At 38.0% G+C, this 27,461-nt stretch overlaps 2 protein-coding genes across 7 annotated transcripts; one reads left to right on the forward strand and one right to left on the reverse strand.

The window, feature by feature from the left end:
* Window positions 1-25,248, forward strand: CCP110 (centriolar coiled-coil protein 110). 6 transcript variants are annotated; one of them, XM_077906799.1, is made up of 17 exons: window positions 1-226; window positions 594-729; window positions 2,053-2,198; window positions 4,223-4,378; window positions 8,347-8,475; window positions 11,298-12,948; window positions 14,593-14,720; window positions 15,180-15,357; window positions 15,903-16,042; window positions 16,282-16,398; window positions 17,053-17,154; window positions 17,337-17,453; window positions 18,954-19,027; window positions 19,561-19,623; window positions 20,474-20,533; window positions 21,026-21,111; window positions 23,349-25,248. In XM_077906799.1, the coding sequence occupies exons 4-17, from the start codon at window positions 4,238-4,240 to the stop codon at window positions 23,399-23,401; spliced, it is 3,039 nt and encodes a 1,012-aa protein (XP_077762925.1). In that variant the 5' UTR covers window positions 1-226; window positions 594-729; window positions 2,053-2,198; window positions 4,223-4,237; the 3' UTR covers window positions 23,402-25,248. The 6 variants fall into 6 exon arrangements, with proteins under 6 accessions (XP_077762925.1, XP_077762922.1, XP_077762926.1 ...); XM_077906796.1 differs by having other exon boundaries at window positions 2-226; window positions 14,590-14,720; XM_077906800.1 differs by lacking the exon at window positions 21,026-21,111 and adding an exon at window positions 21,460-21,566 and having other exon boundaries at window positions 2-226; window positions 14,590-14,720.
* LOC144319076 (uncharacterized) lies at window positions 18,353-26,794 on the reverse strand. Its single transcript, XM_077906810.1, has 2 exons — window positions 26,185-26,794; window positions 18,353-22,401 (listed from the first exon to the last, which is right to left on the reverse strand). The coding sequence occupies exons 1-2, from the start codon at window positions 26,671-26,673 to the stop codon at window positions 22,348-22,350; spliced, it is 543 nt and encodes a 180-aa protein (XP_077762936.1). The 5' UTR covers window positions 26,674-26,794; the 3' UTR covers window positions 18,353-22,347.
* Between the last annotated feature and the right edge of the window lie 667 nt (window positions 26,795-27,461).

Consider the following 27,461-nt stretch of genomic DNA (forward strand, 5'->3'; position numbering starts at 1 on the left):
CCACCGGAAGTGCCGCCCGAAGAGGTGGAGCCCGGGCGGGTGGCGGCGGCGGTGGCGGTTGCCAGGATCCCGCGTTGCCGCCGGAGACCCGTAATATGGCGGGGAGGAGGAGGAGAAGGAGGCGGCGGACGGAGCTGTGTTCTGTCAGTACCAACTGAGCTGTTTGCTTCCTGACAAGGCCCGTGGCGAGGGGAAAAGAAAACCTGACCGGGCCGTGGGAGATCAGGTGTGTGCGTAAGAAGGGGGCTAGGTAGGTCCTTGTGGGTCCTCGTTGCGAGGCCACCGGGGGTGGCGGAGTTGGCGCCCTGAGAGCCGAGGGTTCCCTGCCCCCCACCCTCGCACCCGAACGCAGGGGCTGGGCTCCTGGCCTTCGAGCCCAGAGAAAGGCGCCGGCGGGTGTGAGGGAGGAGACAGGTGCGCGGGGACCAGCGACACTCGGCGCCGAGGTGATGCTCGGATGCTGGGATGGAGGAGCTGGGGGAGGTGGGCGTGGGGCGCTGGGGTCAGGGCCGAGGGGCCCTGGCAAATAACCTCGGGACAGAGCTGGGGAATCACCTCCTGTGATAAAACTGGACCATTTTTCTCCTCCCAAGTTGCTGGCGAGGGAGACGTCGTCAGGGTGTGCACTGGCCGTTCAGAGAGCCGGTTACCAGAGCCAGAGGCCTTAGGATAAGGTGGTGTTTATTCTGCCCTCGCGACTCTGGGGGAGTAAGTTTGAGGCCTAATAAGGTAAATTCTCTTGGTTGCTCCTGATGCTGCTAGGTGATGCCCACCCCACTTCATCTGGTTGTGACCCCAATTCCCAACGCCCCCCCCCCCCCCCCCCCCCCCGGTTCAGGCGAGTGGAAGGCGCCCAGAGATTGATTCGCCGAGGAGGGGGTCTGAAACAATGAAATGAGGAAGGTGTCCCTCTTTCCATCTTTTAAAGTTACATTTAAATCCTACCATGAACGAAGCACTGTCGTTGCCCTCCAGGAATTCATAAAAAAATCGTGATCCTCGTCGTCCTTTTAATAATAGCCATCTCCGTTTATTGATGTTTTCTCTGCTTGTCCTGCGTTATGCTAATTGCTATGCAGGCGTTAGTTCATTGAATTCTTGAGACAGATAATTCTGATTATCCCGGCATTACAGATGCAGAAATTGAGGCATAGGGATGGCAAGTAAATTGCCAAGAATGTAGATGGCCGAATAAGGAATCTTCCCCTTTATTGTGCATGGAAAAAGGTTATGTCTTTGGGAACACTGAAGGGGGTAAGTGGCCAGCTAGGATTTGAAATGAAGGCAAGGTCTGTTATGTGTTAGTTTTACCATTACCTTTTGTGACATTTCTAGTAACACACTGGTGAGGAGCGGGTAGCAGAAGCATGAATCAATGGGGTTTGCAAAGAGGCTCGTTTGGAGAAGGGTCATGGTATAAATGGAGACGACAAAGCATGTCTGAACTTGATGCAGCTGACAAATGATTAATTCAGGTGGACCAGTAATGCTTGATGTTAAAGTATGGGTCAGTAGATTTGTGGTTGGAGTGGCATTGTAGTCAAGGCTCCGTTCAAAAATAACTCTGCTGACAAGTAATTGTGCTGTGAGAAACGAAGTGCCCTCTTGCTTAATCATATAGGATATGATGTTCTTTTTTTTTTTTTTTTAAGAGAGGAAGGTTGAGAGAGACACAGACAGAGGAGGGGGGAAAGGCAGAGGCAGAGGGAGAGAGAGAATCCCAAGCAGGCTCCATGCCCAGTGCAGAGCCCAGAGAGGTGCTGGATCTCAGGACCCTGAAATCATGACCTCAGCCAAAACAAGAGTCCAGTGCTTAACCAACTGAGCCACTTAGGTGCCCAATGATGCTCATTTTTTTAAATGATTGTCTTTGCAATTTTAGAGGTACCAGGTTCTTCAGAGAATAGGGTCATCCATGAAACTACCATTCTTTAAATTCCATTCTTCCTTGCTAGCTTCTTTCCTATATAGTCCACGCTCTTTTTTTCACCCTGGTTTACATTACTGTTTGAGCTAATTTCCCTAATTCATTTATTCAGTACTTTTATCAAGTGCGTACTGTGTGCTGATCCTGTTCTGTGTAATGGGGATTCAGTGGTGAGCAAGACTGGAAAGGTACCTGTGCTTATGGAGCTTACATTTTGGTGGAGGAAGACAGACAGAACCCACAGAAATAAACAAGATAATTTCAGATAGTGGTAAGTGTCATGAAAATTGGGAAGCAGGGTAATGTGATGTGATAGTGACTGTAGGGTTAATGTAGAAGGGATTATCAGGGATGGCCTGAGGAGGGGGACATCCAAGTTGAGACTGAAGGATAGAAAAATTCAGTCATGCCCTACAATCATTTGGTAATTCCCATAATCAACCATACTAGCACTTGTATTTGGGTGTTTAATGTACTATCATTTGCCGTAGTTATGCTGTGAATTATTTTATTGTACATCGGCAATATTCATGACATACGGGTGCTTTTGAAGAGATGTGAATTTAACTTCCCAATGCAATGAGGCATATGTATATGATGTTGAAAGAAAAATAAACTTGCCCTAAGAATAATTTATTTATTCCTTATGTTTGAAATAGACCTTTAAAATTGAATCATTCTTTGTTCGTGTTTCCATAGAAAGTATATTGCTATTTATGTTCCTATAATGCTGGGTGCAGGAGTTGTGTTAAAAAATATTCTTGAGTATTTTAGTAGAAATGGGATCATTTGAATTTCTCATATATTGTAGCTTCTGCATGTTTTGGTTGTTAAGCTAGCATAATGGGTTGAAATCCAGACTGAAAAATGAGGCCTTGCTATGGTTGTCATGCAGGAAGGTGTGTGTTGTTTTACTTTTGCTTATTTTATGAATATGTTTGCAAAACAGTCTCATTTACACTCTAGAGATCCATTTCTTTGAAATTAAACTCACACTTTGCATAAATCAAATATGGAAATAATTAGAATCAATGGGATGTAGGAAGAAGTTTTGTTGATACGAGGATTACCTTTTGGTCAATATTAGCAATATATCTTATTTTTTTATAATCAAATCATAATAAGCTTTTTCTTCATTTCTAATTGTGCTATAATTTGTCCCTAACCCTTTAGTGTATTGAATTTCTAAGTGCCATGAGGCTTAAGACAGTATCATACTCCCATCTTATTTCATCTGTGCGTATCCCACATCGTCGGTTGAATTTTCCTGCCCCCTTCTTTGTTAATTGTTTTAAACTGAACACTTAAGGGAACATTATTGTATTAGTTTTTCTGTTTTCACAATTCATAACCTTGGCTGTTAAAGAGTCTAATGATGTCTCTCTTTTTATTTCCCCTTGCTTGTTTAAAGGAAACAATGCCAAACATAGTGCTATGGAAACAGGCAATCAAATATTTAACACTAGCTAAATGAACGAACATCCTGCCTAATCTTTCCTGATTATCTTGAATTTTCACAGCCACCATCACTATTTTCCAGAAATTGTAGAATTACTGGGCTGGTTATTTTAAGTGGTTTCGTGGTGGCTCCAGTTTTCGACAGTGAAATAGAATTTATACAAGAGGCAGTAGATATTCTATTTTACACTTCTGAATGATTTGGCTGGTGTCCATGGAGTCAAAATATACTTTCAAGATGTGAAAGTAATAGATTTTGAACTCCACGATAACAAAAGAATTTTTAAAAGTAAATACCCTCTTTTATGTAAATAGCCTTTTTGTCTTTTTTTTTTTTTTTGGCTATAAATGTATTTCTACCTTTGTATGATTTAGTTTTCCTTGTGTAGATTAGTCCTACTAAGGAAAATACAGTATTCTGTTTTATAAGTTAGCAAGTGATACAGGACTTTTTTTCCTATAAGAATTTTTCACTGATGAGTTCTTAGTACTTTTCTAACAAATCATATTTATGTATTTATTTTATTTAAAACAAATCATATTTAAAACTTGATTTATATACATATGTTCACTTGATCTTAGCCAAAAGGCCGAGAAGCGATGTATATACGTATGTTCGGAAACATTTAATATATGAAGCAAGTCTTAACTGGGTAGGATCTTGAGGTACTTACCTATACTTAAGAATTAGCTGCACATCAGTTAAAAAAAAATTCTGGGAAGGCCAATTATAAGAATTGTGAATTCTAAAAATATATTCGTGCTTGATAAAATTTGCCAAACAATTGAGGTCTGTTTTTTTCAGCACATTAAAAATGACATTTTTCTCTCTTACAGTGTAATTGTGGGAAGATGGAGGAGTATGAGAAGTTCTGTGAGAACAGTCTTGCCAGAATCCAAGATGCATCACTATCCACAGAGAGCTTTCTACCTGTCCAGTCTGAAAGCATCTCACTTATTCGCTTCCATGGAGTGGCTGTGCTTTCTCCCCTGGTAAACATTCTTTGATTTTTAAATAATTTTTTTTTTCTGCAGTGAATCCCTAAGGTAGTTACAGAAAAACAAAAGAAAGGCTTATAAACATTGAAAAAAAGCCTCATTCATTATTAAAAAAATAGAAATGAGTTAGCATTTTTAAAATCTGCTTGATTGGCAAAGATCCAATAAGACCTAGTGTTCTTTATATTGTGAGGGAAAGGTGCTTACACTGCATTTTTGCTGAAAGAAGCACTTGACTTTATTTTTTGGAGACCATTTTGGTAGTGTTTATCAAAATTTAAAAGTATGTATAACTTTTGAATTAGCAGTTCCATTTTTGGGAATATCTTAGACTTCTACTCCTCTGTGTGCCAGAAGTATGTACAAGTTATAGAGTGGCATTGTTTAAAATAGCAAAAGATTAACAAACAGCTTAGATGTCCATCAGTAGTGGACTAGTTTAACGAACTGTGATCCATTTTATAGAATCTCATTCATGACATTAAAACGAATACAATAGACTTAAATGTGCAGGCATGGAAAGATCTCCACAGTCTATTGTAAATCACTGCACACATCGTGCTCTTAGGAGCAGGGTAGAATAGTGGTTAAAAGCCTGATTCTAGAGCCTTCTGGTCTTGGCTTAAATCATTATTCTGCTGCTTACCTGCTGCGTGAACTCGCAGGCCCATTTTTTTTAATTTGTTAAGTGAGGATAAAAGTTGTTTCTACTGAGGCACCTGGGTGGCTCAGTGGTTGAGCGTTTGCCTTCTGTTCAGGTCATGATCCTTGGGTCCTGGGATCAAGTCCCGCACACAGCTCCCTGTGGGGTGTCTGCTTCTCTCTCTGCCTCTCTCTCTGTGTCTCTCATGAATAAATAAATAAGATCTTAAAAAAAAAATGTATCTACTTCACAGTGTTGTTTTGAGGTATAAGTGATCTGATACATGTAAAATGCTTAGAACATAGGAAGTGCTCATATATATGTGTTAACTATTTGAGTTTTTATAAAGGAATATTCTTTCTCTGAGGAAGGATAAAGGAATACAGTTTAAGAAGGAAAACACACTTTTCATTATAAACTCTTTCATACTGATTGTATGTTTTTAAAATGTGTATGACTATTTCAAATCAGAAAATTCATATAATTGAAAGAAATGGGGTTAACATTTTTTTGTATAACAGCAATTAAAAAATCAATATTTCCTGCTACCTTTTTTTCCCCAAAGATTTTATTTATTTATTCATGAGAGACAGAGAGAGAGAGGACCAGAGACACAGGCAGAGGGAGAAGCAGGCTCCATACAGGGAGCCTGACGTGGGACTCAATTCCAGGTGTCCAGGATCACGCCTTTGGCCAAAGGCGGCGCTAAACTACTGAGCTATCAAGGCGTCCCCCTGCTACCTTTTTGAAATGAAATCTTCAAACATACAGAAAAATAGAAAGAGTAATACAATGGCCACCCATATATGTATCATCTAGGTTCAACAGTTTTTAACATTTTTGTCATCTTTATCATGTTTGTGATTTTATATATATGTATATGTGTGTATATACGTACATTTTTTGTTTTATTGCTGAGCCATTTGAAAATTGCAGATACCTATTACTTTTTCCTTAAACATTTTGGTATATATTCTAAAAATAAAGATATTCTCCTACATAAAATCCCAATACCATTATCACACCTTAAGAAAATTAATAATAATTTTAATAGCATCTAATATTCTGTTCATATTTAGATTTCTCCATTTATGCTCAAAATATCATAACCTTTTTTTTTTTCTAATCTAGGTCCAGTCAGAGTTCACAAATAGCATTAGCTTGTTATGTTTATTAAAATCTATTTTGATTTAGAACAGTTCCTCTACCTCTTAGAAAAAAAATTGTTTTTTAATTTTATTTTTAAGTAATCTCTACACTCAACACGGGGCTTGAACTTACAACCCTGAGATCAAGGGTCTCATACTCTACTGACTCAGCCAGCCAGGTTTCCCCCAATTCTTTTTTTTAATGATAGTGAATTTGTAAAGAGACAAGTCCAGTTATCTTATAGGATGCCTTACTTTGGATTTGTCTGATTGTTTCTTCATGAAATTTTATGTGTCCTCTAGTTCCTGTAGTTCCTATAAATTGGAAATGAAGTCTAAAATTTTTATTAGAAAAAAAATTTAAAAAATAAAAGTTTTATTAGAAAAAAAATAAAAGTTTGATTAGAGTCAGGTTAAACATTTTTGGCAAGAACTCTTTGGAGCTGATGCCCTATGCTCCGTGTTAAGTTAAATCAGAAGTTACATAATTCTAGTTGTTTCCCTATTAGTGATGTTTAGTTTTACTTGCTTTTATAAGTGCTGACTGCCAGATAACTTTTGAAAATATACATTTCCCCCCTTTGTGATTAGCAAGTAAACTGTGGAATGATTCTTTGATACCATGCAGATAAAAATTTTAAAACATTTTTACCAGCTACTTGGTAACATTGCTTGATTAGTTTAAAGTGAACCAAAATATCTGAGCTTTGTTGTTTAGGGTCTGTGACTCCATCAGTTACTTATTTATAAGCAAAATCTGATGCTTATAGACCTTTGTCCGTGATTTTATGTTGTATGTGACAGATGAATAGTATAATTCTGGAATAATTTTTTATGACATGTTTTCTTTTTTTTTTTTTAAGATTTTATTTATTTATTCATGAGAGACACAGAGAGAGAGGCAGAGACATAGGCAGAGGGAGAAGCAGGCTCCATGCAGGGAGCCCGATGTGGGACTCGATCCCAGAATGCTGGGATCACAACCTGAGCCGAAGGCAGACGCCCAACTGCTGAGCCACCCAGGCGTCCCTATGACATGTTTTCCATTTATATTGGTCTAAGATAAGACTTGACTTCTTCTTTTTTTTTTTTTTTTTTAATTTTTATTTATTTATGATAGTCACACACAGAGAGAGAGAGAGAGAGAGAGAGAGAGAGAGAGAGGCAGAGACACAGGCAGAGGGAGAAGCAGGCTCCATGCACCGGGAGCCCGATGTGGGATTCGATCCCGGGTCTCCAGGATCACGCCCTGGGCCAAAGGCAGGCGCTAAACCGCTGTGCCACCCAGGGATCCCAAGACTTGACTTCTTAATGCAGTGACTAAACCTCTTAGAACTTAATAATTAAGATTTAAATTCACAGGTGCCTGGTGGCTCAGTGGTTGAGCATCTGCCTTTGACTCAGGTCATATTCTGGGGTCCTGGGATCGAGTTCTGCATCAGGCTCCCTGCAGGGAGCCTGCTTCTCCCTCTGTCTATCTCCCTGCCTCTCTCTCTGCGTCTCTCATGAATAGATAAATAAAATCTTAAAAAAGAAAATTAAATTCACTAAAAAGATGTAATGCTTAGAAATTCCAGTTGTTGAAGTAAATTATATTTTTACTGGAAGGTACAGTGAATTGGGATCTAACATATTCTCATTTTGTAGGCAAAGAAAACATTATCTGTTTCTTTCATCATTAAGCCTTTAGACATTTTCTTGATGTAGCAAAGAGATAAAATGTATGCTGATTGGAACATTAGAAATTGAAGAATCTGACCCTGTGGAGTAAGATACTGCCAATGATAAGCTCAGCAGTGGCCAAAACAGTTTATCTCTCATTTTAGAGCATTTGATGAGTGAACAGGTTTTTTTTTTTTTTTTCTTCTTTAACTTTTTATTCATTTGGGAATAATTTACATACAGTAGAATGCACAGATCTTAAGTTCTAAAGTTCCCTGAGTTTTGATATATGGCATACACTTGTGAAACTCACACCCAAATGGAACATTTTCATACCCACAAAAAGATCTCCCCTGCCCTATCCCACTCATTCCCCCTAACCACTGTTCAGATTTCTTTTCCTATAGCTTTACCTGTTGCATGTTTTAATCATTCTGATTCAAAGATTCCTGATTTTAAGGCATTTTTTAATTTATGAGAAATAATTACATATTTCTGATGTTTTGCAGCTTAACATTGAGAAAAGAAAGGAAATGCAACAAGAGAAGCAGAAAGCACTTGATGTAGAAACAAGAAAGCATGTTAATAGGAAGAAAGCTTTATTGACTCGGGTCCAGGAGATTCTTGAAAATGTTCAGGTGTGTAATGTAGATGTTTTAAAATTATAGTTAAGAAATCATGAGGTAAGCAGTAGTGATACTTTTTCAGAAATATGTTTGTGCTTACTAGTTAGTTACCAATATATTTTACTGTTATGTTTGAGAATCTTAGTGGTTTGTGATATTCCATTTCAGTTACTCCAAAGAACATTCACTTGCTTGTTAGTGATGCCCAGTACTTGAATCAGAGGGTACTTAGACAATGGAGCCCTTCCCTGAATATAATTGCTTATTGTCTGTGTCTTATGACTCTAAAAACACGGAATTCTCAGTGACAAAATAATAGAATTGGCCATTGTAGTTTACCTCTGAACTAATCAGACTATTGAGTCAATGACCTTATTCTCATTCTCTGCTAAAGTAAATAACTGCCCCCCATTTTTTGTGTGTGTGTGTGAAAATTCTCTTCTTAGGTACACAAGTGCAATTTAGATTATGTAAGTAGAATTGTCCAGATGCATCTTAGATCTAAATTGAAACCATTTAAACAATACATTCACGCCTTTTGCAATTATTTTTATTTAGCTGAATTTAAATTTGTATAAAGGGGCACCAGGATTGAGCATCTGCCTTTGGTTCAGGTCATGATCACAGGACGCTGGGATTGGGTCCTCGCTTCGGGTTCCTGACTTAGTGGGGAGCCTGCTTCTCCCTCTCCCTCTGCCTGCCAATCTGCCTGCTTGTGTTTTCTCTCTCTCCCCCTCATTCTTTGTCAAATAAATAAATAAAATCTTTAAAAAAAAAAGAATAAATTTCTATAAACAGTTTGTTTTAGGGTGTGGATCATTTCATACTAAAGAAAAAACGAATTATGTTGAACAAATGATTTCTGCTCTATGTAGCTCTGTTTTGCTGGCTACATCTTAACTTTTTTTTTTTTCCTTAGGGTTTGTTTTATAGTTTATATAATTCATACTAGATGATACACGTACAACAAACCTTAGGCTGTTTCCCACTAATTGCTACCTTCATTTTTCTGTGGGTAGTAGATTTTAATTTGCAGATTGTAATGACTATATTAAGTTTAAAAAATACAGTGCAGCACAATAAGGGTAGATTTTGGATTTACTAGATGTTTCCTAGTATTGAAACAAAATGGCATATAATTATTGGTCCAGTGAAGGAATATATCAAATGTACTAGTAATGAGATTGTTGAGTCTTAAAACTTCCAACATTTAATAGAGCATGTACAGTGTTAAACTAGAGAGTAATGAATTAATTATATGCAGATATAGAGAAATTTTAAATCAAACAAACAGATTTCTTCAGTCTCTGTAAAACCTATCATTCTGTGATATATTTTTATTCTTAAATTCTCTAAACAAAAACTCCTTTTAGTACTATACCAAAAACATAGCTGCTGTATATACAAATGTGAACTTTGAGATATTTTAAGGAAACAATTTATTTTATGTAAGCCTGTAAACATATTCATGGACATGGTGAATATGTTTCCCTTTTGTTTTATTTTGGTCTTGAGGTTGTGACTAAGTATACTTTGTTGTGCTGTTTATTGCATAGTACCTAGAAACCATTATATGTCTTGGGATTTGTAAGGTAAAACAGGAGTGCCATATGGTCTAGGGAAAAATAACACATACACAACAACCTAAAAATCTTTTTTAATATTCAGGATTCTGGAGTCTGTATTGATATGATAATATGATAATTTCCGTCAGTGTTATTTATTTATTTATTTTTATTTCCCGTCAGTTTAATATATCCTGTGTAATCTTTAAAAACCATCCTAGTTCACTTTATTCTTTTGCAAGGTCAAATTATTTAGATAGAAGATGTAATTTTATTTTTTCTGTTGGATTTCAGTTCTCATCTTAATTAATAAATTTTTACTTATTTTCTTATTCTAAAACTCTAACAGGTTGCTGTTTAAAATGATCATCAGTTAATCAAATTGAAATTTGCCTTGATGAGTTGGATTTTAAGTTGAAAATTTTCTTATTTCTTAGTAACTTAAGCTACATGGCTGAGCTATCATTTACTATAAATTTGCCTTATCATAGAAGGATTTTAGGTAAAATCTGGAGTAAGCATATGGGAGGCAAGAGTCTGATTACTGAATTATTTTTATATCCTGGGTAAGTTAGTCTTTGTTAAAGAAAGAGTCATTTGAGAAATTTAATTATGTGCTATTTATATCATATATCAGTATCCTTAGTTGATAGCTTTCATAGGAGAACAGTGGTGACATTAATAACATATAATACAGAAGAAAGTTAAAGAAAACCCTTAGATTCCAAGATTAAATTGTGCATGGATATGTGAATATATATGTGTGTGTATACCCATGCACATACGGACAGATTTTTTTTAAAGGTTTTATTTATTCATGAGAGATACACAGAGAGAAGCAGAGACATAGGCAGAGAGAGAAGCAGGCTCCATGTAAGAAGCCCGATGTGGGACTCGATCCCAGGTCTCCAGGATCACGCCCTGAGCCAAAGGCAGGTGCCAAACTGCTGAGCCACTCAGGCATCCCCATATGTACAAATTTGCATCAGATTAGATCATTTCCTTTCTTGCTTATACTCTTTTAATAAATAGGCTGGGATGTTTCTATTTTTTTAAATTATTTTATTTAAAAATTTTATCAGTAGCCATTTTTAATAGTAATTTGAGCTCTGTGATATAGGATACAATAGAGAAGGATTATCTTAGTTTTTGTGTTCTCAAATGTTAGAATATTTGAATTTTCTATTTCAATTTTATTTTAGAAAACAATGAAATCAAAGGCTTTTCTCTGCAGTAAGAAAATACTAATTTTAAAATTTCCTTTTCCAGGTTAGAAAAGCACCTAAAGCCAGTGATTTTGATCCGTGGGAGACTGGAACAGTTTACTCTGATTCAGAAGTCAGAAACTTGAATGTCCCTGCTACATTTCCAAATATCTTGCCAAGCCCTACTGAGCACTCTACTTTAGGAAAGTTTGAAAAGATAACTGGAATTTTGCCATTGAATAATGAGGACCAATTTAAATCTAATGGGGTAGACTTAACTAAGGACTCAGAATTTAATTCTTTGAAGCACTGTGATAGTTCAGATATTATTAGCTCTGTGGAAAATGAAACTTCTGTAAAGACCCCCTCCACAACCCCTCAGGAGACTCTCACACCCAATGGTCTCTTCCCAACCAATGAAGAACAGGACCCATCACTTTCGGAAGAAGTTACTCCGGATCCCTACATAATGAGTCTTCAGAACTTGATGAAAAAGTCAAAGGAATATATAGAAAGAGAACAATCGAGACGTAGTCTGAGAAGTAGTGTGAAAAGAAGTGTTTATGAGAGTCATTCAGATAAAGAAAACGAGGCTGTTAAAGGGACTGACTCTGGGAGGGAGAAGGTGCAGCTGGCTGGCAGACACTGTGCTTCTCTGGTTCCTGACAAACCAAGCCTTAATAAATCAAATGTTCTCCTCCAAGGTGCTTCTACTCAAGCAAGCGGTGTGAATATGTCCGTTTTAGGTAGCTTTTCTAAAGTGGACATACCTGTACGAACTGGCCATTGCACTGTTTTAGACCTCGATTCTGATTTTAAAGTCATTCCCACTTTTGTTCCCGAAAATCATGTTATCAAAAGTCTTACTGGTTCGTATGCCAAATTACCTAGTCCAGAGCCAAGCCTGAGTCCTAAAATGCATCGAAGGCATTCTAGGCCATCATCAGCATGTCATATACTTATAAATAACCCAGTAAATGCCTGTGAATTAAGTCCTAAAGGAAAAGAACAGACGGTAGACTTAGTTGTTCAAGCTACTGATGAAGAAACAAATATACCTGAAAGTGTGCCAAAGTTACCAGCTGATTTAGCTGGAGTTTGTTCAAGCAAGGTCTGTGTCACCAAAAATACATCTGAAGCCATACAGGAAGTGGTTTTAGGTAAATCAAATCAGGTATGCCAGTCTTCAGGAAGTCAGTTAGAAAAGAAGGTTATCCATGGACTTGCTATCGTGGAAGGTCAGTTAACATCTGATGGGAGAGGACCACTCAAAATGGACAGTACATGTACTGCAATGCCAAGGTTGCCTGAGCCATATGCCACCAGTCAGTGTATAGTGACTCAAAACTTTGGAACTATGAGTGGACTCAAGTCAGCCAATGTGTTAGAGAAAAACACCTGTAATTTACAAATGGAACTGAATAAGTCTTATGATGTAAAAAACCCATCTCCTTTACTCATGCAAAACCAGAATACCAGACAGCAGATGGACACCCCTACAGTGTCCTGTGGAAATGAACCATTTTTGGATAACAGTTTTGAGAAAGTTAAACGGAGACTTGATTTAGATATTGATAGTTTGCAAAAAGAAAACTGCCCTTATGTCTTAACAACTGGAGTAGCTGAACAGGAAAGGCAACATTTGCCAGAAAAAAGATACCCTAAGGGATCTGTCTACATCAACAAGAATAAAATGTTAGAAAGTAGTTCCAAAGGTAAGGAAACTTTGAAGTGTTTGATACCTGCCAAGCAGATGGCACATTTATTGAATACTTTTTTTTTTTAATTTGAGAGAGAGAGCTGGAGCATGAGTGAGGAGAGGAGCAGAGGGAGAAACAGACTCCAGGCTGAGCAGTGAGCTAGATGTGGGGTTCAATCCCAGGACCCTGTGATGACGACCTGAGTTGCTTAACTGACTAAGCCACCATGGGCCTCTAGGCATCATTTTTTCACCCACCTTTATTGAATACTTTTAATTCACATTTTGAAAAACAATAATAATGGTCTCATCTGATCATCAGGGTTTTTCATTTCATTTCTCTTATCAGAGGACCTATAATTAGCTATAGTTTATTGCCATTTGAAAGCCTTTCTTAAAGCTTTCTCATTTAAAATATGAATCACAGTTCACTTTGTATCAGAGAATATTGTTAATGACTGGAGGAAAGAGTTCTTATATGAAATATCATAGTTTTAATGTAGTGTTTTGCTATGATGTCTTCCTTTTGGAATGTGGTTTCTAATATTCTCATCAGTCTGTTTTATTTATTTTTAAAGATTTTATTTATTTATTCATGAGAGACATAGAGAAAGAGAGAGAGGCAGAGACACAGGCAGAGGGAGAAGCAGGCTCCATGCAGGGAGCCCGATGTGGGACTTGATCCTGGAACACCAGGATCACACCCTGGGCTGAAGGCAGGCGCTCAACCGCTGAGCTACCAGGTGTCCCTCACTTAAGAAATTCTTAAGATAGAGCTAAATGGCCTATCGCTGTTGGTTGAGCTGAAGAGATTTGTCCTTTTTTTTGCTGAAAGTTGCAATTCTATTCCTGTTTTCCCAGTTTTCCCTTTTGCCTGTGAAAAATTGCACATGAACAAATGCAAACTGTAGCTGAATAAAATATATTTAGGAATAAATTGTGGGAATAGTATAGCATATAGATAATATAATATGCTTTAATGGAAGTCATTGACTGTATATTTGGAACGAATGATTCTTTGAATTCAGTTGAATTGTGATGGGTCCATGAATTATGATGGATCCAAGTCCTACATCTGTGTAATACTTGGTATTTCAACATCTCAGAGTGTCTTACCACTTTCTTTAATAAGTTGCATAATCATAATGATTTAATTTTTTAGTTAGTAATTTAAATATCTGAAGTTTTAATATCCAGTGCTTTTTGGAACCAGAAGCTAAGGAGCTTTACACTATCAAAGGAACATTTATTTAAAAAAATCAAAACTAAATAAAACTACAAGCTAAAATACCAGAAATCCTGGAGAAGGACCAGAGTCAGAAGAATAAATAGAGGTGAGATGCAGACGAGAATCACATCTTGAAGTTTATTTCAGTAAGGAGAATCTTGACTAAACAGATAGTCGTGGCTCCATTGGTTCAGATTGTGGTGGGATCTGTTGAGTGAATGGATATGGTGGTGAGGTGCAGGCTTTTATTTGATAGCATGAAATGAGGTTTGTGCCAGAAGAGAATGTGGTTCAGATTGGGGGACCTCGTGTACCTTGATTGTGTTATGTCGGATCCAGGAATGTTCTTTGATTGGAAGCATAATTTATATTGACTGTGTATAGATATTAGTAAATATTCTAAATTTGAGGGGCCATGTTTCTTTTCAGAAGGCGAGGAGATATTAAAAAGCAAGATGTTAGCTTTTGAAGAAATGCGGAAGAGGCTAGAAGAACAGCACGCCCAGCAGTTATCACTACTCATAGCTGAGCAGGAAAGGGAACAGGAAAGATTGCAGAAGGTGAGTTAAAACGTAGGGATATGGGGCTGGTAAGTGGAATTTTGCCGGGGATAGTGTGAATTTTGATCACGTATAGGATACTATGACTTCTTCGTCTGTATCTTAATCTAAGGGGGTGATTGATTTTGATACATGGATATTGCCAAAATGTAAGGTTTAATATATAGCTCCTTATCTAAAAATAAATGCATAATTTATCAAAAGGATACTTTATTGAATCCTTGACTCAAAACATTTACTCTTTTTCAAAGATATTTTATATATTGATGCTGAAATATGCATTCTGCAAGAGTGTATTGTAAGAGGAATAATACTTGTTTTAAGATTTCATTGGAGGTAGGAAAACTTGAAATTAATCATTTGCTGATAATCATTACTTTTAGCTAAGCCTAGAATAATGGTATTTTGGGATATAATTAAAAGATGTAGCACGTTATATAATACACTGTTAATTTATAGGAAATAGAAGAACAGGAGAAAATGTTAAAAGAGAAGAAGGTGATTGCTGCTGAAGCCTCTGAATCAGGCATTAACAATGCAGTGGACTTAGAATGGAGAAAAATAAGCGACTCTGGTTTGCTGGAAACAATGTTGTCTCAAGTGGACTCACTCCATACTTCAAATTCAAATAGTTCTGGTAAATACTTAAAAATCTCTCTTCTGTTTGAAAAAAATTATCCTATAGTAAGATATTTCACTTGGCACACTTTAAAGCTGTTGCTCTATTCTTCAAGTAATTCTATTTGCCAGCTCCCTAGTAACTAGTGAAAAATTAAATGATAGCAGATCAAAGACTGGTGAGCAGGTGTTCATGAGACAAACCACTTTAGCAAAGAAAATATCAGGAAACTTGACTCAGAGCCCAGTCTTTGTTTATTCATGCAGCAGGGGATATGCTTCAGCTGAAAACGGTTTGCTGCCTCCCCGGTGATCTTGAATTACATCTAATTCTTCAGACCCGGCAAGAGCTTATCTTCACATCTTCAATTATCCTGAGAAGCTGTTTGTATTGAAAAGATCCATCTAGTGCATAAGCTTAAAGTCCATAAATATTTTAAGTTTGCACATGGACTAGTTTCAGAGGCAGTTGTTATTCTTAGAGAGTCTTAAGTGTTTATTTGGATGTCCTGCATATTCTCATTATGTGATGTCGAGTATAATACTGTGCATATATTTCTTTAGGTTTCACAAATTCTGCCCTGCAGCATAGCTTTGCTTCTGCAAATGAAGCACCCTTCTACCTCTGGGGATCATCAACTAGTGGCTTGAACAAACTCTCAGTAACAAGGCCTTTTGGACGGGCCAAACCTAAATGGTCTCAGGTGGGCAAACTTAATGATATTTGCGTGTCTGTCTATCTAGCTACAGTTTTTAAAGAGGTACATTATCTGAGGTTGTACACATGAGGACAGATGTTTGTGCCCAAATCAAATAGCTTAGCTCTTAGCGGAAATGAACCGACACAGGGCATACACACATAGAGGAATTTAGTTCACTGTAATAGATTAAGGAGTATAAAGCTCAGATTCTTGAATTATTGTGTCTGTCTGCTTTCTTCAAGGTTTTCAGTCCAGAAGTACAAACAAAATTTAACAAGATAACCGCAGTGGCAAAAGGATTTCTTACTCGTAGACTTATGCAGACAGATAAGCTGAAACAACTTCGCCAAACTGTAAAAGTAAGGAGCTGGTTCATTGTTCCTATGTCACTTTTGGCTCAGTTTCTCAGTTTAATGACGGCTTGTCATAAACTAGAGTTGACATATTAGTTCAGAACTTTGGTGGATCAAACTTTTCTTAGTCATTGCAATGTAGGCAATTATAGAAATCTGATGAATCGGGGATCCCTGGGTGGCTCAGTGGTTTAGCGCCTGCCTTCGGTCCAGGGCATGATCCTGGAGTCCCGGGATCGAGTCCTACGTCAGGCTCCCTGCATGGAGCCTGCTTCTCCCTCTGCCTGTATCTCTGCCTCTCTCCCTCTCTCCCTCCCTCTCTCTCTCTCTCACACACACACACACACACACACACACACACTCCGTGTCTTTCATGAATAAATAAATAAAATCTTAAAAAAAAAGAAATCTGATGAATCTCATTCAGATGATTTTTTAAAGTATGTAAATGAAGCAATTTGTGTATTTGTCTCTCTTCAAAGTGAGTGCTGCTTGACTTCTGATAAGTAATGGTTTTATATGTTCTTAGTAATTTTAATTGGCTGAGAAAAAAAATCAAAAGGAAATTCCAGTGATCATGAATCTTTCTAGAAAAGTGGTTTTTTTTTTTTTTTTTTTTTCTTTGAAAAGTGGTTTTTGAAGGAAGTTTTCTTCTTCCAGGACACTATGGAATTCATAAGGAGTTTTCAGTCAGAAGCGCCATTAAAGAGAGGAGTTGTTTCAGCACAAGATGCTTCTCTTCAGGAAAGAGTGTTAGCTCAGGTAAATGCACATATCCTAAAGGCTTTTAAGAAATGGAAATTTATATTTTTCCCTCCATTTAACCACTGAAAATAGGTTTTAATTAAAACTTTTAAAAACTTTAAGTGAGAGTGCATGTGATATTACTGAACTCTAACCTCATCTTTTTAAGTGGATACAATATTTTCTTCTTTTGAACCTAGTTGCGAGCTGCCCTGTATGGTATTCATGACATATTCTTTGTAATGGATGCAGCTGAAAGAATGTCTATTCTCCATCATGACCGAGAAGTTCGCAAAGAAAAAATGCTCAGGCAAATGGTATGTTATCTGATTTTTTTAATGAGTGAATGAAAAACTATTTTTTTTTACACTCCTAAAACTTCGGGTACTTCTGATATCAGATGTATGAGTTTTTCCCCCACACAGCCCACTGTCTCCCACACCAATGGGGTGTTCTACAATTCAATTCAGTTCTGAGTCCAATACTACAAGCTAAGAAGGCAGTTAAGACTTCCCCTATCCAAAGTCTTAGGTTGTCACTTGTATTTCCGATTGACCGGCTATAAAACAGGATTCTCACAACCCTGTCTTTGGGTTTGATAATTTTCTAGAATGGCTCACAGTAGTTAGGGCATTTACTGGTTTATTATATAATAACATAATTAAGGATACAGATGAACCCTTAGATGAAGAGACACATAGGGTAAGGACTGGAAGGGTCCTGAGGGCAGGAGCTTCTGTCCCAGTGGGGTTGGAGTATGCCATCTTCGTGGCACATGGATGTGTTCACTAATCTGGAAACTCTGAATCCTATACTTTAGGTATTTTTATGGAGGATTTATTATTATTATTATTATTATTTTTTTTTTTTTTTTGGAGGATTTATTATGTAGGCATGATCATTGATTAATCTCTAACCCCTCTCTTGTCTCTGGAAGATAAGGGGGTGAGGCTGAAAGTTCCAAGCTTCTACTTATGCTTGATCTTTCTGATGAATAGTCTGCACCTGGAAGCCCCCCAAAAGTTGTCTCATTAGAATAAAAGATGCTTCTATCACCCAGAAAATTCCAAGGGGACTTGGGAGCTCTGTGGCGGGAACTGAGGTCAAAGACCAAATATTAGAGCAAAAGATGCTTCTAGCATCACTATCTCAGATTACAAGAGTTTTAGGAGCTCTGTGTTAGGAAGTGGGGACAAAGATCAAATATTAGCAGGAATCAGAGGCAGAGACCAATATATTTATTTATTCTTATTTTCACAATCAGTTTCTTTTGGGTTTGGGGTAATTGATACCAAATCTCATTCTCTATTTTTGACCTTGGAACCCTTCCTACAATTCTTAAGCATAGGCAGTTCCTAGGATTACCAGCAATAGTTAACTCTGAAGACAGATTTAAAGGAATTAGGTATTGTTTGTGATTGGATTTTGGAGTTGAAGCTTTGAATGTTGTTTGGATGATTTACAAAAAAACTATCATTGGCTCCTGATTTAATTTCCTTGAAACTATGATGGAGATTTTGCCTTTTCTGGAAACCAGAGTTATTTGAAATATACTAGGGTGTTGGAAGGTTGGAAGTGTGTGGTTTGAATCAGTGGTCTTAATGTTGACAAAAAAAAAACAAGCTAAATTTATATTATTTCATTGGGAAAAAATTTTTTAATGATTTAAGAAATTGGACTGCTGTAGTTCTATAGAAAGACTAAGTTAAAGTTCCAACTGTTAGTAAGAGAAGCTTTTCTGTGCAGTTTAAGATCATCCTATATTATTTTAGTGGTATTACTGGTACCACTGAAACTTTTTGTTTGGTATTTTCAAGGACAAAATGAAAAGTCCACGAGTGGCCCTGTCAGCTGCAACACAGAAGTCTCTTGATAGGAAGAAGTACATGAAGTAAGTTTTCTTTGTTTCATGTTACAGTAATTCAATTATTATCAAACCAATTGATTTTAGTTATCTGTTGGTCTATTTGTGTATTCAAATTAGAAAAAAAGTTCACTTTTCTACAGCTAAGTTGATAGAAATCCCCTTTTTTATATAAAGTTTTATTATTCAGGTGATAAAATCTGATTTCATCCTTAGGTAAATGTATCAACTACTAAATTGTACAATTTCAACTTGTGTAATCGATAGCCACTCAGCCTTAAAAATAATCTTTATATTCAGTATTAATTTTATATATTTTGAATATATTCTTTTTCTAATATTTGAAAGACTTCATGGGAGGGAAACCTAATACAAAGAACATTATAGTAACTATCTTAAGCTGCTTCTTTCTGGAAAGTCATCTTTAGTGCACTTAGTACAGTTGAGTAGTACAGCAACTGAGAAATGATTTATTTCTGTCATCCTGAACACATCTGTAAGCATTTTCTTTCCCTTTCTAAATACATTGTTTGTGTGTTCTTATTTTTATGTTGTGTTAGAGCTGCTGAAATGGGAATTCCAAATAAGAAATTTCTGGTTAAACAAAATCCTTCTGAAACAAGGTGAGAAAAATCACTTTGTGAAGTTACTTATTTATTAAGAAAATAGAAAGAAAACTTTATAAATCCCAACCTTACTTTCTGTTTAGTTCTAACTTTATATCAATAGAACACTCCCTGCTGACTACAGGATTGAAGAGGGGCCAAGATCCATATTAACACTGGGTCATGTAACCTGGTTATATGTCAGACCAGATGTTTCAGGAGCTTTCTTAGGATATGCCATCTCAGATAGAAATTTCAGCCCCCTTTGTTCTGAGTTCAGATCACAGTCCAGGACTTACTTTGGATGCTTATTTAAAAACCTCAGGGACCCCTGGGTAGCTCAGCGGGTTAAGTGTCTGCCTTTGGCTCAGGTCATGATTCTAGGGTCCTGAGATTGAGCCCTGAGTCGGGTTCCCTGCTCAGAGAGCAGTCTGCTTCTCCATCTGCATACCACCCCCACTCATGCTCTCTAATAAAGTCTTAAAAAAAACCTCACAAAACCCAAAAACCTTAGAAAGCTAGCTTAATATTTCTGACCTGTTCTCTACAAGAATCACGTTACTTAGATGTTTGAAAGGAAAATTTGTTTTTTGTAAAATATATAAATTACCTAAAAACACAAGAACTAAACATTTATGTTGGACATCCTGATAAAAACCTAAGATTTGGGCTCTCCGTGAGTAAAATATAAGTACCATATTAATAGGTGTCAGTCAGTTTGATTTTCCATGTGGTATTATATTGGCCTATTTACATAGATACCCCCCCCCCACTGTTAAGCATCTTTCGTCTATTAAAAGAAAATGGGGAGAAAACTGAAATTATGTCATTCTCTTCTTAATTAATTTTTTACTTACTTTGTCAACAGAGTCCTTCAGCCAAACCAAGGACAGAATGCACCAGTTCATAGGCTACTTAGTAGACAAGGGTAAGAGTGCCACTCCTGGGTAAAAACATCCAAATCAAGATTAGCTTTGAGCAGGGAAAATAATTTAGTGCTCTTTACATAAAGGGGAATTCTTTTACAAATGTGATTTGTTCATAGCATTTTGAAGATCTTTTAAAGCTTTGTGTTCAAAGATAACCCTTTGGTGTACTGTTGTGTATTTTATCTTAATTATCATCTTATGTTGGCATGTTTTTACTTTTCATTTCATACCATTTTGCTCATTAAGTATTGTAAGCATCCATATAGTAAGTTCAGCATCACCAAAGTGATTCTCCAACAAAGTATAAACCTTGGTTCTAGTCTCCTGCTGAAGCAAAGTGTAGCTTCTTTGCTGTGTGCATGTGTGAGAGTTATGTCCTTTTCAAGCTTATTTATACTTTGAGCTGTTGATGCAGTATGGTTGCTTTCTTTGAATGTTGAACATTTAGACCTTAATGCAAGTGACTTATTAATTTTTTTATATTCAATTAGAACCCCTAAGACATCAGTGAAGGGGGTTGTGCAAAATAGACAGAAGTCTTCACAGAGCAGAGTGCCTAACAGAGCGCCTGTTTCAGGTGTGTAGCAAATGAGTTCCTGAAACCCATTTAATAGAAGGACATGCACGAGCTGCCCCATGATGCAGGCCACACAGATGTAATATCTTGTCTTTCCTTGCCACCATAATTTGGGCATATTCACAGTCATTCCTGCTAGTGATCATTTGTATTAGTTTTTTGTGGCAGTCAGGAGATCATAGTAAAACTGTGGTTCTGATCTTGATGTCTGTAATGATCCTGTGGAAACACTATACACTTTTTTAATCTCAAAAATCTGTAGAATTATACATGCTTAATTCAGAAAGCCTTTTTATGAATAAGTAAAGTATAATAATCTGATGCCTACATCTATGCGTGTCTGTTCAGCTTTGGGGAAGTGTATCACCCAGGAATATTTGTATCTGCACATAAAGTGATGAAAAATTTCTCCCTCTGGCCACAAGATCACATGTGAATATGCCAGGTGGGAGGGGGTAAGTTTTGTTTTTGTTATTTTATGGATTTTAAATTGTTTATGGTGGCAAGAAGACAAATTCAATATTAAGCTAATGCAAAGCCGTTAATGTTTTACTATTTTGTAGGTATTTTTGTTAAGACACTTTGATAAGCTCACCAAAAATTGTGATCCATTAAAAATACTTTCAAAATGCTTCGCTTTAACTATACTGCTTTCTAAACATTTAAAAGAAAATCTAAATCACTAGGCAATGATGATTAAATCTTTAATCAATTCTAATCTTCCCATTAACATACAATTAGGCATATTTTAGAGCTTTTATTACTAAGTGTTTTCCTCTAAATTAGGAGGGAATGAACAAAATTTTTTTGTGTTACTGCTATTTGTTCCCATATGTTCGAAGAGGGAATGAGATATACTGATAACTTTGAAATGATTGCTGACTTTTTGCATATATATATAGTGAATTTAATTCATAATGTTGCATATGTAGAATATAATATAAAAGGTCATCTTTTGGAAGTCACTGTGAGTGACAGTCAGTGGCGTTGTTTTAAAGGAGATTATGTTGAGGATCTATTTATTCCAGAGGTGATCAGTCAGCTGGTTTGAAAGATAACTAGAAGAACTCAGACCAAATACTAGATCTGTTGCTTGTGAAGTTATGTGAAGTTTTATGATCTTTTCAATTTTTTCCCATATTAGAGTTATATATTGTGATAAATCCTGGCCAGTTGGTGATTCATTGAGGAATTAGTATTGTTTTGTGTGATACTCTCCATTTGCCACAGTGATGACTATCCATGTTCTTGTCTCATGCATTTCATCTCCACTGTTTGTCCCTTGTGAATCTGTAAAAAAAAGAGCAAGTAAAACTCAATAGTATGAAGGATGAATAACAGGAGGCCTTTGCAGTTCAGTATCTAGAACTAGGTTTAATTGCATTGCAACATAATTCTAATACAAACGAACTTAACATGTATATTATATATCTAAACAAGTACAAATTTCCTATTTTTCTAAACATTTCTACATGAGTGCCGTATTTAGACAATTAAAAAAGACTAAAGATTCTATCATTTTACATAAATTGAAAATTTGGGATATGTGACTGATTAAAATTCTAACTCTGAATCTCAACATAGGGCCTCAGTAGTTGCAGTTGAAAAGACTATTCTTTCCTGCTCAGATTTTTAATGGCCTGGATTATGTTTCAAACAAACTTGAAATTTATGATTTATTTTGATCTGCAGGGAGAACGAACCCTTTATTAATAAGCAACTTATAGAAAGCTCATTTTTTGTTGTGATGATAGACTTTCATACTCTTAGACTGAAGTAGGATGCTAAGGGGTGGTTACATTTTGCTGCAAAGCACTTAAAGTTGTTTATAGTTCTTACAAACTAAATTGCAATCTCTGATGTCATGTTTTAAAACATATTTGCTCATTTGATGTCTTGTGTTTGACTCAGGAGTTTATAGTGAAATTCAGAAACCACTAATTAAAGCAAAGTAGGAGTAATGCAAAATGGTTGTTAAGTAAAGCAACAAATCAGGTGTAGCTGGGTTCTCAGAGTCTACTTCTGGCTGTTAGGCATGTGACTTACTCTCCCATGTCTCAATTTATTATCTTTAAAACAGTAGTAACACTTTCTACCTCAGGATTATTTTATGTAAGGATTAGATATGATAATGTATGTCACTTAAGCTTAGTGCCTGGTATATAGTAAGCACTTGTTAAATGGTATTCTAGAAAAACTGACATAGAGAAATAATATTAGTTTTGCTCTATTTTTAGGAGTATATGCAGGAAAAATCCAAAGAAAGCGGCCAAATGTTGCGACAATTTAAGAAGACAACATTCGTTAGGATAAACAAGGGCCAGGGTGGGAGGCTTTGTGTACTATTTCCCTTGCCCAGGACTCTTTAGTTAATCCTGGACCGTTTACACAGGCAATGTGATATCAAAGGGCTGAGCAATTATCTGCAAACTTGATCACTCTGGCTAATTCCTTCCCTACCCCTCATTATCCTCGTAACATTAGGTTTGGGTGAAGACACTTTAGTAATCTTAGACCATCTCTTTGCTTAACCTGTACAAATGTAAGTTTGTTTTCTGTACCCAGATGTCTGCTGAGAATGTTTTTGGACATTTGGGTTTATTTCTATAAAATATCGAAAAGGTGTGATAAATTACAAATAAGTTTGGAAATATAAATTTCATTCACCTCTGCACACTGACCACTAAATTGAATCAACAAATTAAAGACTGTTCTATTTGGGGGAAAATTACTGCCAAAGGATGTTTTCCCCTGGTTTTGTAAAATTTAAACACTGATTAATCTCTCCATCTTCATATTCTTGGACTCACTTGCCTGCTGGCTGTGGTCTACTCAGAATTTACCACAGAAGTAGCTGGGGGCCACTCTTTTGGTTAACGGTATACATTCCTCTTAACCGCTAGTTGTCTTGTGCAGAAATATTATGTTTAATGTAGGTTACCCCAGTGCTCTTGGAAACACTTCTAAATCATAAAATCTTTCTTTGGAGGTTAACAAATTAGGGAGAGAGCACAATCTTCTTGAATGTCGTAGCACCTAAGAGTGAATCATTGCATCCAATTTCTGTAAAATAGAGTCACACTGCATGCACTTCTATTTTCTTGGTCTGTGCATTTTGTTCCTTCATAGTCTGTTTTTTCTAGTTTACTTGATTTAGGAGAGACTAAAGGGCTATATGACAATAAGTCTAGATTTTCCAGTGGGATAGTAATATTGTTGAGTTGAAATTCTGCATTAAGAGGCACTGATATTTAAGGTTTTCATTACTAACATATTCATTTAAAATATAAATCAAAAAAGGTTACCAATGGAACATGATTTTATGAAAGAGAATGTCACTGTTAATTTATCATGCCATTTCCAAAAAGGGCTTTGTGCTTTTCACATAAAATTGGGACTATGTACATTTACTCTAACTTGAATTTTAAAATGATACTGGTATTTTGAAAATGAAGACTATATATTCTTAATATCCTAGTAAGAAGGTGGAGATAAAGATGGTTTTCTCCAATTTTGTCCTATTTAAAATTTAGCTTTTACATCCAGCCGTAGACAAGACAATAATAATCTACTCCGGGTGTAAACTGGATTTTCTTTATTGAGATGTATCATTTATTGAATGAGTGAGCCAGGAAATCAGAAGATGGTATAAAAGGTCTGAGTTACCGATTTTTCATTTGTAGGCAAAGTATATCAAAATATCTTAATAGGATAAATTGTGCTTTATCATTCTGAAAACTCAGGTTACAGCTTACTCATATCATTGTGGGTCTTTCCAGTGAGAAAGATAGATGCTACAAATTTTGTGTGTACCAATGCAAATTAGCTGAAACAAATAGTACGTTTTGGAGAAAGCTTAAAACTAGCTTTAGATTAAGGTTGAGAAACAGGAGTGTTTTTTTTTTTCTTTTTAAGATAAAAGCGTGTGTGTTTTACACATATTTTAATGTTCACAGCTTTTTCTTATGAAAGTGCCATTGTTTTATGCTTTTAATGGATTTTTTATTTATATACATTATTTTTGTTATTTTTGAGTGGAATGTCCATTAACGTAAATTGTATTTATTTTTATACTTTAATTTTCATTAGTTTTGCTTCTAGGCAAAAGGCAAAATAAACTTTTCATCTTAAAAGAAATCTAGTTTGATCTTTATTTATCAACGAAAGGACCATTTGGGATAGATACTGAAAAGTCTCTGGCCAAAACAATACTATAATGATATTTTTTATAATTAAAAGTCTCATCGAAGGTATATCCCACTACTTAATGTGAAACCTGTACCAGTGCTTTGTCCAGCTTTTGACTTTGCATGCATGGGACTTTTCAGGAGGCCAAAAGTTCACTGAAACTGGAGCTCTCTGCTTATTAAAAGGGAGCTAGCAACCTGCTTGGGGCCATTTGCGCGGAGTGCGGAGTTTGAAGCTCACATCAAAGCTCCTAATTTTAATGAGCACAGCTTCAAGGTCTGGTTACTGCTTCATCGTCCTAGGTGAGCCCTAGTGAATGCTCCTCGTTTTTACCTCTTACTGAGGAGAGACTGCACTGAATAATCTGCAAGGCAGGTCTGAAAGAGCCGTTCACTTTTCCTTGGCTGCCCTTCAACGGTTTCTCCTTGGACGTGCCTGGGAGGCCTCATTACTCATCTGAGCTGAAAACAAGGGCCCGTTCTGGAGATGGAGAGGTTTGTTGTCAGGTGTCCCCGGCCCGGGAACCACCAGAGACCCTCCCCACCTACGGGGAGTGAGAAGTCACAGTCCTACAAAACTACGCGAATGGAGGTGGAATGCTTGATCACCGAGGGCCCACAGCGAGCACACGTAGAGGTCATAAAAATAATTAAACAAGAATCACTATTGTACACCCGAAACTAATATTACTGTATGTTAATAGAATTCAAATGAGAATTCAAAAGAAACCCCAATCTTAAAAACTAAGGGAGTCTTGCTGAATACAGCAAACGGAACTGGAATATGGTGCAGCGACTGAGTCACGTCCTGGATGAGGTTCTAAGGACACCTCCGAGGGCCGACCACCGTGTCTAGCCAAAATTATCCTTGGCCACAAAATACTACCTTTTCACTTTTTTGGGCCAGTTTCTCTGCGGCCCTCAAGTCCCTGTCTTCCGGTGGTTTGCTTCCCAGCCGGTGGTGGAGCCCGTGGTGGAGCCCGTGGGGTCCGCGCGGGGCGGCGGGGCTGGAGAGGAGAAGCTCCGCACACCTGAGCCGGGATGCGTCTCGTTCCCAGCGCGTCTCCCGGGGCTGCGCTCGGCGGGAGCGCTCAGGAGAAGGGTCCGTGGGCCACACGGTCTCCGCCCTTACGCCAGCAGCCCGGCCAAGGGCGGCGCAGAGCCAGCCCTGACCTCCCCGAGTGGGTCGGCGCCAGCGGAGGCCGAGCATCGCCGACCACGGCCTCGGAGGCCGTAGAGCGGCGCCGCAAAGAGCCGCAGCCCCGCGTGAGCCCCTCAGCGTCTCCGCCGCGTCCCCGTCTGGACTCTTCTTCGCCCCCAGAGGGCGCCGGTGGGCGAGGCAGCCGGCCGCCCTGCGACTGCCCCTCACAAGCATGGCGCTGGGCTGCCGCGGTGTCGATGTGTCCTCCCCTCGCCGTCACGGCGCCGCGGTGGGCCGCGGGAAGGGCACGTGCCCCTCATAATCGTGGCGCCGGAGGGGCCCTCAGGCATGGTACGCCCACCTCTCGCCCTGAGGGCGTCAGGGACGGCAATCCCGACGTGCGCAGGCCCCTCACAACCACGGTATCGCAACGCAACGGAAGTGCCTCTGTGCCCTGCAGTCGTAACGCCTGAACCCGGCACGGCCTCGGCTTTTCCACACTACCGTCCGCTTCCCTAACTGCAGTGCTGGCGGACGGTGTAACCTGGGCTTTGAAGGCGGGCATCCGTCCTCACGCTCATGGTGGCGCAAGTCCGCGGACAACTGCCCTCCACAATCATGCCGTCTGGGGGACAATGCCCCGGAAGTATACTTGCCCCTCACAATCATGGCGTCTAGACCGGCGTCCTGCAAGGGCACCTAGCTCCTCACAGTCATGGCATGGCGGACCTTTCGGGGGAAGTATGCGTGTCCCTCACGATCATGGCGTCTGGGACGCGCTTCGGAAGTGTATTTGACTCTTAGAATCACGGCATCGCTGACCAGCGGAGATGGGCCTGCCCCTTACAATCACAGACATCTTAAGTGCTCGTGCCCGTCCCAATAACTGGTGCCGGTGGTCGGTGCAATCTGGGTTGTGAGGGGAGGCATCCCTGCGGTGAGCACCTGCCCTTCAGTCATGTCCCTGGAAGATAACAGCCTGGACTGTGCAGCACAGACGCCGGCCTCCGTAACCATAATGC

This window comes from Canis aureus, chromosome 8, assembly GCF_053574225.1.
Source record: "Canis aureus isolate CA01 chromosome 8, VMU_Caureus_v.1.0, whole genome shotgun sequence".
In the NCBI taxonomy this organism is placed as follows: Eukaryota; Metazoa; Chordata; class Mammalia; order Carnivora; family Canidae; genus Canis; species Canis aureus.